General features: G+C 35.7%; 1 protein-coding gene across 5 annotated transcripts in view; it reads right to left on the bottom strand.

Moving 5' to 3' along the window:
- LOC123946248 (activating transcription factor 7 interacting protein) overlaps nt 1-13505 on the bottom strand; it is a 120235-nt gene that overhangs the window by 51983 nt on the left and 54747 nt on the right. For 4 of the 5 annotated variants that reach the window (XM_046011654.1, XM_046011653.1, XM_046011655.1 and 1 more), the window contains 3 exons: nt 10406-11931; nt 1765-1848; nt 128-273 (listed from right to left, as the gene is read on the bottom strand). In XM_046011654.1, coding sequence (XP_045867610.1) covers nt 128-273; nt 1765-1848; nt 10406-11924 — 1749 coding nt within the window. In that variant the 5' untranslated portion in view covers nt 11925-11931. The remainder of the gene's footprint in view (nt 1-127; nt 274-1764; nt 1849-10405; nt 11932-13505) is intronic. The other variant, XM_046011652.1, reaches the window with a different exon arrangement.

The raw sequence follows: 13505 nt of genomic DNA, 5'->3' as shown, positions 1-13505 counted from the left end.
ACTTTCTTCAAGTTCTATGAAAAACCTAAATATGTCAGTAAAATACAGAATAATGTCAAAACCTAGGAGAATAAAAATGGTCATGTTTTTTTATTTAATATTGTTTTTAACTTATAATCTGTAACACCTTTTGTAGCTTCTGGTTAATATCTCCTTTGGCTGTAATCTTCACTTGAAATTCTGCTTCATATTCGTCTTCCATATATCGACGACGTTTGGACTGTACATTGTCCATGTCCTCTGATTTAGAACGTTTTCTTCTGGAAATTTCACCTAAAGATAAAAAAGCATGATAACTTCTTTTATTACAGACCCTAATGCCTCTTTTCCATTCTCAGCTAAATATTATCCCTAGTTATCACAGTATCATTCTCACTCAGCAATTTTATGAATTGTTTTAGAGACTAGAAAAATGGATAGGTAGCTTTTAAACTCTGAACTTGAAATTATTTTCAGTATGCTAAACAAGAACACCCTGAGGGCTACGTAATGTATAATGTGAACATAAAAGATTCTTCTCTTGAAATCATATTATATTCATTCCCTTTGCTAAATTTTATAGTGCACATGAATCCCCTTACAAAATACAATATTCATTCTCATGTCACAGATATCTATCAACTGTACATAGCTTTAATTATTTCCTCCTCTTCAATACATTTTTCTCTCAGCATTTAGAAAAAATCTTCATCATTAGCCTTAGGAAAATAACATAAGACTAGTTATTCTTCTTTTTTAAAGATTTATTTATTTGAGAGAGAGGAAAAAAAACTCACACATTTGCACAAGGGGAAGGGTGGAGGGAGAGGAAGAGAATCTCATGCCAACTCCCTGCTGAGTGTAGAGCCTCCACACAGGGCTCAATCCCACGACCCTCAGATTATGACCCTCAAATTAGGACTGGAACCAAAATCACAAGTCGGACACTTAACTGACTGAGCCACCTAGGCACCCAAGGCTAGTTATTCTTAACATGTCCTAATGAATTTCAAATAAATAAAAACAGTAAAATTTGTCATTATAAAAGTAAATTCGGTAAAGATATTAAAAGATATTCACTTAGAAAATTTATATTTCAAATACTGGTAATACATTCATGAGATCAAATTTTATCTGGTTTCTTTATCAATATATAAAACATAAAAATAACAAAATCTCCACTTATTAAAGGGAAATGCCCTTATGTGACCATAAGTATCCCTCTTTGCTTTTCTCTATACCCTTAAAATCCAGTTCTACTTCATGACTTCCCTTATAATCATGACTTATCTAGTCATACGTGGAAACCAGAATGACAAGGAGAGATACAGAACCTAGGTTTCCTGACTTCTAGTCCAATGATTACCTTATAAACCTAACGACACCCTGCCCCATCAAGTCACCTTTCCCGTGAAGCCTAGGAACCTTGAGGAGACAGACACATATTTTCATTAACTTGTATCACCTTCGACAAAATTCTTATAGCTCCATGCTCTAAACATAAAATCTAAAATGATTTATCTCAGGACATTCAAATAGTACCTTATTAAATATTAAGCATAAATCTTTCTTATAAAACAATTAAAAGTATAAACAAAATACTGAGGTATATGAAAATAATACTTTCAAAAATCCTTAGGTTAGCTGTCAATAAAATGTGTGTTTTACTTAATCTGCAAAATTTTAAAATTATCTTGGGAAAGGAAATATATTCCATAGCCTTAAAAGAAGAAACAATGAATAGCTATTTTTCTAAACTAGTTCAGGTTTTTTGTACATGCTTACTTTTCTCAGAAGGTCTTTCATCTTCATTTATTACTTGTTCTTCTTCCTCAGGTTTGCTATCCTTTTCATTAGTTTCTACTTCTGCTGTAACAAAAACAGAAAAGGAAATCTTACTTCCATCAGTATTTATTTAAGCTCACTGTAATTTACAATTTTGGTATTAACAATCCAGTTAATAAGCTTTTATAAAATCAGTCTCAAAATGTGAAATTTTAGGACTAAAAAGGGAACATAGCATGGATTGGTAGAAATGAAGGACTAAGTCCACTTTCAAGTGCTCCTACAAATTCATAAAAAGCTCTTAAACATGGAAATAGTATAAATTTTAAAACAAAGAACCTTACTTAGTAATTTGCTGTCAACAGTAGATTAATAAAACCTACTGTAAAGCATTTAGATTCCATTGCATTCAATTATTAAAACTAAACTACTGGGGTGCCGGGGTGGCTCAGTCAGTGAAGCATCTGCCTTCAACTCAGGTCATGATCCCGGGGTCCTGGGATCCAGCCCCACATCTGGCTCCTTGCTCAGTGGGGAGCTGGCTTCTCCCACTACCTGCAACTCCCCCTGCTTGTGCGCGCTCTCCCACCCTCTGTCAAATAAATAAATAAAATCTTTTTTAAAAAATTAATTAAAGATAAATAGACAACAAAAGTTTAACTTAAGCCAGTGCCAACAACTGAGTAAAGTATATGACATACACTACTTTATATCCTTAGCATAAGCCTACACAATAAACACTATTTCTACCATTACTTAGATGAGGAAAGCCCAATGTTCAAAAAGGCTTAAGTAATTTTCACAAGGCATATAAAATATAACAAAGAGTGCTAACAAAAATATCCTGCTAAAAATGTAATTACATTGTTACAATAATTATCTCGACTAACTTAATCATGAACTGGGGGAGGAGAACAAACCATTAATATGTCTGGTTTTCTATTTTTCCCCCTTACATCACTGAAACTGGCTCCCCAGGGTTTCAATAAAGCATCTTGTTTCATTATATCCTACAACCAAAATTAAATACGTAATCACAAGGAACATAACATTACAAAAAGATTTTGATATGGCATCTCTCCTCCAAACAACAAGTTTAGTCCCAACAGCTCTTGATGGTAGAAGTCAAGGCTAAAATAACTGGAAAGACCTTTTAGGTGAAAACAGGCAGATCACAAGGATCAATGATGAACCTATTAAGGCTCTTAGAAATATTTTCTTCACACCAAGGTAAAACAATAAAGCTGTAAAACATGACAACAGTCAAAACAAAACGGCACATAAAGATTACTAAAACTTTTTTTTTTAAGTTAGCTCCACATCAATGTGGGGCTTGAACTCATAAGAACAGTTCACATGCTCTACAGACTGAGCCACCCAGGCATCCCTACTAAAACTATTTTTAAACTTTAAAAGAAAGGCATATTAAAAATAAATGAGTATTAGAAAATTAACTTTCCATTTACTATGCTCATTAGAAATATTTTAAGATCCTATCCCTCAACTCCAGTTTCAATGAAATGAAAATGTTTTGCTCCCTTGTAGATCACAAACTCATTACAAAACATTTTTTTCTACATACAGGTTTCCAAATCCTCCTGATTTTAATACCGAGGGTAGTGAGGGTAGTTTCCTAGTCCCCAGAGTCTCCAGAGACAAATAACTGGATTCCTTGAGATGAAGGTTTATACAGTCGTTATTTGGCAAATTATGATACCACCCAAAGAACAAAATTAGCTATGGCTCCACTTAGGGTAACTACAAGCCAGATCAGCCATAATACAGCAGAGCAACTAGCCTAACAATGTGATTTGAGCTGTCTCTTTTATACATTATGTTAGCTCCCTTTCCTCTACAGATATGTCAAACATAGCTTGAGCTTTCTCCATTTCCTCAAAACCTCCTCCTACCCGATTCCCATTTTCCAGATATGCCTGGAAGATACGGCTAGATTCTCAACACTTTAAAACACTTATTGGAATTTAAAAATAGACACAGTGGATTAAACTTTATACTTTAGTTTTACTTAATGGAAAGAACTTGGGATAAGAAAAGCGGTATTGGGGCACCTGGGTGGCTCAGTGGGTTAAGCCGCTGCCTTCGGCTCAGGTCATGATCTCAGGTCCTGGGATCGAGTCCCACATTGGGTTCTCTGCTCAGCGGGGAGCCTGCTTCCCTCTCTCTCTCTCTCTCTCTGCCTGCCTATCTGCCTACTTGTGATCTCTCTCTGTCAAATAAATAAAATAATAAAAAAAAAATCTTTAAAAAAAAAAAGCGGTATTAACAGATTTTACAGAAAGGAACAAGGTCCTATATTTAATTTTTTGTTTATAAAGCCTCTAGAGAATCTAAGAGTGGACCTGTTTAAACACAGAATAGTAATCAAAGGCCCATGCACACAGACATTTTTATATATAATTTCAAGTAGTTCATGGGATGCCTGAAACTCATCCAAATACTTAGGTTAAGACCGTCTTTTTTGGAATCTGTCCTCATTCATAGTTTCTGCTTTAATTCCTCTAGTCTTGAGTATAGACTTATGGCAAGTTAGCCCATCCTCATATACAGTTCTATATGTGGCATTCCTTCCTTTCAACCAGACTAGACAATAAGTAAGCTCACCAAGAACTGATACCATATCTTGTAACGTTGGTCATCCTAAAAACTTTGGGAAAAGAGCTGAGACAAAGGAGATGTTTATCATCTATCTGATGACTATTATCTTAAATAAGATTTCATAAGATAAAGTAGAAAAAGTGTATTGGAGAGGACAATAGGGAGATGGTTTCCCATTTTCATCAGTCCAATGAAATATGGACAAAAATAAGTGTCACCTTAGAGACTGGCAAACATTTTTTGTAAAGCCCAAAAAATAAATATTTTCAGTCTTGTGGGCCATATGGTCTTTGATACAACTACTTTGCCCTTGTAGTGGGAATCAGTGACCAACAATATGTAATAGTAAACAAACAGATGTGGCTCTATTCCAATAAAACTTTATTGACAAAAACAGAGACTATAGGCTATAGTTTACTAATCCTATTGAAATTACTGACTCTGAGAATATTTAAAACAAAACAAAAAATTCCTATAGATTAACTAAAGATAATTTCATCCATTAGAAAATGAGCAAAGTAGATAAACAGGCAATTCATAGATAAGGAAATACAAGTGGCCAATAAACATAAAAATTCTCAACCTCACAAAGCATATCAGAAAAATGTGGCATTACTTAATAAGACATTTCCAGAATTTTTTTAAGGCTTTATTTAATACAATCTTCCAAATAATACCTTCTACAGTGAATTTTTGTGCCCCCTTTTAAAGCAAAACCTGAAGGGGAGAGAGTTATATTTTATCATTTCCAATTCTCCTCCCATTCTCTCTGAAACCCAATCTCCATTAGGTTTTCAATTCCACCACCCCATGTCATGGTCACAAATGATCTTCAGGTTATTAAATATTCATCTCCCATCTTACTTGAACAAATAGCAGCATCTGATACATAAACAAAATTGGGCTGATGACTCCCTCCTTGCAACATCCTCTTTACTTGGCACCTAAGATAACAAAATCTCCTGATTTTCTTTCTACCAGAAAAGCTGCTCTTTCTTTTCTTTTTATTTAATATACTTATTTATTGCTTTTATTCTTATTATTGAAGCACAGTTGATATATTAAGAGCTGCTCTTTCTTGATCTCCTTTGCCGGTTTCTTCTTCATCTCCCAACCTCGAAACACTGGAATGTCAAGAGCTCAGTTCTTACACCTCCTCTCATCTCCATTTATACTCACTGATTACCACTGAGGTGATCCCATCTTATCACTCAACTTCAACTAAGGGTTGAAGTATATGCTATCTGCTCCTAAATTTGTCTAAACAGTCCAAATCTCTGTCCTGAAATACACCTATCTAACTTAGGCAGTAACAGTCACTTGAAACTGATGTCCCTCCTATACTTCCCTTTCCAAAACCTGCTTCTTTGATCTTCTTCAACTCTGAAAAGAAAAATCTGCAATTTCCACCAATGTACAGGAATAAGAGGTTCCACAAAGAAAAACCAAATACAGTAAGAAATAACTGAACACAAATGGATGGAGATAATAAAGAACTTAAGCTGAACAAAATAAACAGTGACAATAAAATATCACTAAATTTTTAATCAACTAAACCACAGTAATTCTATCACTACTACCCTAAAGCAAAAACGGACAAAACCCATGAAATTCTACTCCTATGCAATTATCCTCATAAGCACTTACACTCATCATATTTATCTTAGAGAGTGAATAGGGAAAAACAAATCAACCACAGATACGTTTTTCATTTGAAATAAAATTTGGAAGGAAATTGTATCAAAATTTAGTGTAAAATCTGGTTTAATGTAAAACATATTTTTCTCCTCTAAAATATTATAAATAGCCATGTTTATAAAACAAAAAAAGCAGGTGGAGAAGAGCTCTCCCTCCTATTTCTCCATTAAGAAACAGAATGAGAAGGGCCAATAAGGATTTTTTTTTTTTAAGATTTTATTTATTTATTTGACAGAGAGGAATCACAAGAGAGGCAGGCAGAGAGAGAGGAAGGGAAGCAGGCTCTCCGTTGAGCAGAGAGCCCGATGTGGGACTCGATCCCAGGACCCTGAAATCATGACCTGAGCCGAAGGCAGCGGCTTAACCCACTGAGCCACCCAGGCGCCCCCCAATAAGGATTTTTAAAAAGGAGAATGCCAGAGCCAAAAAGCTAGACGGTCTCAAGAGGGAAGGACTATTTAAAAAAGCAGCCAAGTGTGAGCGATAAAGACAAAGTTTTGGATTTAAACCCCTGGTTTGAACAATATGAGCATAAATGGCACTTCACTGAAAACAAAAAGGAGGGGGGACTGCCAAGATGAAAATCAAAATCCAATTAAGTTAAAGAACAAATAGGAGGAGAAAAAACAGTGCTAGCCTACTAAAAGAACTTGAAGAATGACCGTGAAAGAGAAAGGAGATGGAAAAGAAGCTAGAGAAAGAGTACGTGGCATGGGAAGTGAATGAAAGATAAACTAATACATGGACCTCTTTTACTGCTGTTTAAACTTTTCCAGACAGAAATCTTTGTTTTCCAAGCCTTCTTAATATACAGATTATCATTTTAATCATCTAATGAATATCATCATCAAGGACTATGCAATACTCTGACAGTATCTTCAGGCCCACTCAGTATATCTACAATATGTTCTTGGGCCTTTCTTTTACAATTGTAAAATTAAAATGGCTTTTTTATTTGCTTTCTGATTTCTTTCATTATTTTTTGTTGCTGCTTACATGTATCACAACTGTTATATTTAAAACAAATTTGCTAAAGAAGTGCCTGAAATGACAGAGGTTTATGTTTTCCTATTAGTACAGCACATAAATGTTAGTAGCTAGAGGGAAGAAGCGGTCCTCAGCTCTTCAGTTTATAATTCTGAGTTCTGAAAACATTAAAAATTAGTCAAAAATATCTGGGTCCTGGGATAGAGCCCCGTGTCAGGCTCCCTGCCTAACAGGAAGTCTGCTTCTCCCTCTTCCTCTGCCTCTCCACCCCTCTTCCAGTTCACTCTCAAATAAATAATCTAAAAAAAAAAAAAAAATTAGTCAAGAATAAAAAATGATGAAAGTTAATATCTCAGAAGGTATACAATAACAAAAATGACATACACTATAGTTCTCCTTTATCTGTAGGGGCTATGTTCCGAGATTTCCAGTGCGTACCTGAAAGCATGGATAGTAATGAACGCTATATGTTTTCTCCTATACGTATATACCTGTGATAAAGTTAAATTTATAAATTAGGCACAGGAGATGGACAACAAAAACTAATAATAAAATAATTATAACAATATCCTATAATAAAAGTTATATAAATATGGTCTCTCTCTCAAAATATCTTATTGTACTATACTCACAGTTCTTATGATGATGTAAAATGTTAAAATGCAAATGTGATGAGATGAAGTGAGATGAATGACATATATGTATTGTGATGCAGCATTAGACTATACTGACCTAGAAAGTTAACACTACTGAGAATAAGTTAGAAGGAGAATAATCTGCTTCCAGATCATGCTTGCCTGTGGGTAACTAAAACCACAAAAACTGAAACCATGAAAAGTGAAACCACTGACAAAAGGGGACTACTGTAACAGATTTCTCTCCCATGTAAAGAGAACAGAGTACAGTTTTAAGACCAATGAAGAAACTATACTTAAATGTATTACATACAAAATTTCCTTGGGGGTTGGGGAAGGGAGGGCAGGAAATAAAAGTTTAGTTATAAACTAAGGTATTAATCACTACACTTACTCTGCTAATAGCATACAATTAAATAAAAGTCTAAAAGCAAATAACTGGGGCTCCTCAGTGGCTCAGTTGGTTAAGCGTCTGCCTTCAGCTCAGGTCAGGATCCCAGAGTCCCACGATAGAGCCCCCACATGAGCCCCAGCGTGGGGCTCCCTGCTCTGTGGGGAGTTTGTTTCTCCCTCTGCTCCTCCCCCTACTTCAGCTCGTTATCTGTCTCACTCCTCTCTCAAATAAATAAATAAGTAAATAATCATTTAAATGATTTATTTAATTAAATAAATAAATTAATTAATAAAATAATTAATTAAATGATTTATTTAAATAAATAAAAGTAATCAAAAATAAACGCAAGTCTGAATTTTCAAAGTATGTAACATGGGTGGCGTGATAGTCATCTCATGGCATTTAATAGCATTAAGTGAGAAAATGGTCCCTATTATCAAAACCATGACATAAAGGTAAAATGTATAAAATCATTAAATAATAATCTGAAATCTCCTATGACTACCAAAAGGTTTTTTAAGGACTTACCCCAATACCACTTTCTCTATAAATACTTACTGAATGAATGAGTTAAGGTCACCTTAAATATGGTTACCTACTATCTTTCCAAAATTTAACTTCACTATGCCATTCTCCTCCTGCTTGAAATCATTCAGTGGCTCCCAAATACTATTAGAATGCTTTAGCATGGTAACCAAGGTCCTCCCTGATATACTTCTATTATATTATCAATTCATTTACTCCACAAATATTTACTGGACAAGCATTATTTTGATCTGATGATGGTGGCTTAGAACAAGGGTGATGATAGCGGATGAAGAGAGAGACTGGATTCTAAATCTAATCTGAAGGCAGACCCAACAGGATTTCCTGATAGACTTGTGAGATATGGGATATAAAGAAAAAAATAAGAATCACGCCAATATTTTTGGCTTGAGCAAGTAGGATGGAACTACAATTAAGAGGGATTATCTTCACTAAAACTCTGTTATAGAGATAGTGAAAAGAAAGTGCTCTTCTAAATACATCTTTTTTTATAAAGTTACCCTTCTCTATACTCCCAGAATACCAATTTAACATTATTAGTGTATTCACAGCCTTGTATTTAATGTCCTGCAATTGAATTTTTGTCTGCATCCTGAAGGCAAGTACTAAATTTTATCTTTAAATCCCCAGAACCAAAACAGCCTAGCCTGTCTCTCAATATAACTTTAATAATGAATAAATGCTCTCTGGAAATGAAATAATCTTTTAATAAGAAAAAAAATCTTTGCCTCCAAAAATTGGTATAATATATTGGGGGAAAAAACACCCCTGTGTTTCCTAGGCCTGTTTCTTATTTCTTTTGAACAAATTAGAAACCAAATGATACGTTTCATTCTACAAAGTCATTCCTCTCACAATTCGAAGGCTAAGAAAATGATGGTACAAGAACATAAAGGTATTAATGCCACTGTGAAAAGACTTGAGAAAGTTTCTAACAGAAATTATGTCTGAGTTTGACCATGAAAGCAAAATAGGATTTTTCTTATTCTTTCCTTTTTCTCCAGGAATAATAAAAGAGATGGAAAGATAGGCTTTTGAACAAACTATGAAGCTTATATACCTTTTATATAAAGGGTTTGGAATTAATCTAAAGGTAACAGGGATACAACAAAAGAAGACAATCAAAACAGATATAAGTTACAGAGAAATCATTCAGAAGATGCAGGTGAAGAAAATCAAGAAGGCTAAGGAAGCAAATGGATGAAGGCTTTATCAAACAGATTATCAGTCTTCAAGGTTTCTGGATTCTAGCAATGGTGAGGTCATTCTCTAACAAAGAATATTAAAGGAATCATAATTCACTGGGAAAAGTTAATTGTAAAATGTGATTTGCTACACTTGAAGCAAATAATTTAAACAGTAGGCTTTCACATTATAAGCTATTTGGTTGCTAAGTGATAGCAAGAACAATTGTTAGGACTTTGATCAATTATGTACTGACTTGAAACTGTTATCTCATAGTATTACATTGGTCTATGTTATCTCTTTATTCCTAGACTATAAGCCTCTTAAGGGCAAGGGCCAAATTTTCCAATTATTTTAACTTCCTTTTTATCAAGTCACACAGTGTTGCTCACACAATATTGCTAAATTCTGTTAAGAATCTATGAAGTTTAGAAATCATTCCAGTCACCATCACTGGAAAAAGTATAAACTTTGTCAGCAACTAAAAAACATTTAAACTTTTAAGAATGCTTTATTAAAGCTTTGTTAAACAGTTTATTAAACCTAATCAAAATCTTTAAAACTTAAGTAATGTGCTAACCTGGAGAGCATGTTTCATTTTGTGATATAACTTCAGACTCATCTTTTTCACCAGAAAGATCCTCTTCATCAGAGAGGACCAAAAAGGCTTCTTTTGGCAAACTCTCACTGCTTTCTTGTTTAGATGGTGAACCAAATGAACCTTCCATCTTCTCTTCCAAATCTGGATTTGTCTCATCAATTGGAAGGAGAGAAGTTTTAGGAAAGCAAGTAATTTCATCTTCAGCTGGTGCAAGCTTTTCTAAAATAGGAATAATTTCATCTGTCTCCATAGAATCTGTATTTTCCAAGGCAATCTCAATTTTGTCATCTTTTGTAACATTTTCACTAATGGTTTCTGCAAGGTCTGCAGGATTTTCATCTTCATTCTTTTCACTTTGGTCAATTTCCATACTGCTAGATATAGCCTCCTCTCCAAGAGCAGGTTCTGTAACAGCATCTTCCTTTAACTTCTTTTCATTTTCAGGAGGTAGATCTGAACAAATAACTGTATCATCTGTTTCTAGGGTTTCTTCATCAGCATCAATATTACTATCAGCTTTTTTTTTCTCATCAAATGAGAAAATCTGGTCTAACTTTTCATCATCCCCATTTTTTTCCAGAAAATCATCACCTTTATTACTACTAGGCTCAGTACTGTCAGTATCAGGAACAGCTTCACAAACTGATAAAGAACTTGGTTCAAAGGTGGGATCAAAAGCTGATTCAGAAGTCAGTTCATCAGAAGTCGGTTCATCAGAGGACAGATCACTGGAGGCTGGATCACCAGAGGCTGGATCACCAGAAGATGGATCACCAGAGGCTGGATCATCAGAGGCCACTGCTCCAGAAGACAGGTCACCAGAAGCTGAATCACCAGAGGCTGGTTCACTGGAGATTGGTTCACCAGAGATTGATTCATCAGGGACCAATTCACCAGAGACCAATTCACCAGGAAATGGTTCACTGGAGACTGTTTCACCAGAGGTGATATCACCAGAGATGGAATCGCCAGAGGTGGGATCACCAGAGGTGGGATCGCTAGAGGCAGGATCACCAGAGGTTAATACTTCAGAGGCCAGACCATCAGGGGCTGAATCTCCAGAGGCTGGATCTCCCATAGCCAGATCAACAGAGGCTGGCTCTTCAGAAGCTGGTTCAGGAGTCAGTTTACAGACTAGCTCAGGAGCTATACTATTAGGAGACAAAGTTTCATGCTTTAAATCATCATCCTGCTTGTTTTTTATATTAACATTTAAGGTACAAGAGGCTTCTTTCCATTCTGATTTACTTTTTTCAGGGTCAAAACAAAGCTCTTCAATGCCATTCACCTCCTCCTTATCATTAATATAATCTGTATTTTCCAAAGGTGAGGTTGGGTCCAAATCTCCATTTTCATGGTTGCCATTTAACAGCTTGACGTCAGCTTTCAACAGTTCTTCTTTGACCTTGTACACTGCTTCAAGTTGCTGACGATCACTCACTCTCATTGTTTTTCGAGCCTTAAAGACTTTTTTCTGAGGTTCTTCTATACTATCCATTTTGAATCTTTAAAGAGAGAAAGAGAGAGAGTTTAATAATTGAATCAGAAGCCACCTAATCATAGATGAACTGCAAACTGATCTTGTAAGCAAACAGTCTTTCATGTAATTTTGAAATAATGACATATGGAAAGCATAATCTTTGCTATGTGTTAATTTTCATATTAATTGTATTTGTGTAATATAAAATTGATGACAGGTACAAACCACAGAAGATCACTTATCAGGAACTGATGGGTCCCCCAATAATAGGTCCGTGATCAAAGGTGCAAGACTGATACAAAGCGAAAGTCAAGCAAAGCTTGACACAGGTGGCCAATGAGACTGTAACACACAGAGAAAGCTGCACAGTCATGCTATGTCACACACGGGTGGCCAATTAAACTGCAATTCACCCCATAGTAGCTATTTGAACTAGCCTATCACCTTGGTCAGAATTGGCGCCCAAAAGGCGGGGCCCACACTCCTTGGTAGCTAGGGAGACAGTATGCATGCCCCACTGATTGGATGTTTCCACTTGGCCCAACTCATGACTCATCCCTACATTCGGGCTCTGTCATCTCCACCTGACCTGATCCACCCTTGTATTTGGGCTCTGTTATCAGGGACTGGTCTCCATATTTTACTGGTTTCCGGGACTTGCTTTTAAGTAAGTTGGCGGAGGGGGGGCCCACAGGGTCAGTTTAAGTTTTACTGCATAAAAAACAAAATCACTATTTAACCGGATGGAATCACTCTGGCTAATAGGCCCTTACAGAACTATTAGGAAAAAAGCTCTAGTTCTTTGTTGGGTGGGGGTGGGGGTGGGGGGGAGGAGCAAGAGTAGGTCTTTAGAGCCACCCTTGGTGCAGTAACTGTGATGTCCCCTCCCACTTCTCATTGCAAATAATTAAGGCCATTCATAACATTAAAAAAAGAAAGAAAAAGAGAAAAAGAAGGAGCAAGTGAGTAGTTTTAATTCTCAGTAAGCCAATCAATTCAGAATCTGGAGGAGACACATAAGCATATGCAGCAAAATAGCGGACAGATAGAGAAAAATAAAGTATGAACGACTAAAAGCAGTAAAGGAATGGAAAAGAGATATACAGATAGAAACAAAAAAAGAAAGAAAAATTAAGAAACACATAAGGAAAGATTACAGTTGCAACCAGGTATATCTAGATTAACAGTACTGCAAACATATTTACAAAAGATTACCATCAAAAAATTGCTAAGACGGGGCACCTGGGTGGCTCAGTGGTTTAAGCCACTGCCTTCGGCTCAGGTCATGATCTCAGAGTCCTGGGATCGAGTCCCGCATCGGGCTCTCTGCTCGCCAGGAAGCCTGTTTCCTCCTCCTCTCTCTCTGCCTGCCTCTCTGCCTACTTGTGATCTCTCTGTGTCAAATAAATAAATAAAATCTTTAAAAAAAAAAATTGCTAAGACAATTCACATACAAGAAATAGTTACAAACCATATATTTGCAAATAATTTATCTAAGAGACTTGCATCTAAAAAGTATAAAATACTATTATGACTGAATAATAATAATAATAACCCTATTTATAAATGGACAAAGTAACTGGGGAACTTGGGTGGCTC

The sequence above is a fragment of the Meles meles genome, chromosome 7 (assembly GCF_922984935.1).
Source record: "Meles meles chromosome 7, mMelMel3.1 paternal haplotype, whole genome shotgun sequence".
Taxonomy (NCBI): domain Eukaryota; kingdom Metazoa; phylum Chordata; class Mammalia; order Carnivora; family Mustelidae; genus Meles; species Meles meles.
This window is presented reverse-complemented; position numbering and strand designations above follow the sequence as displayed.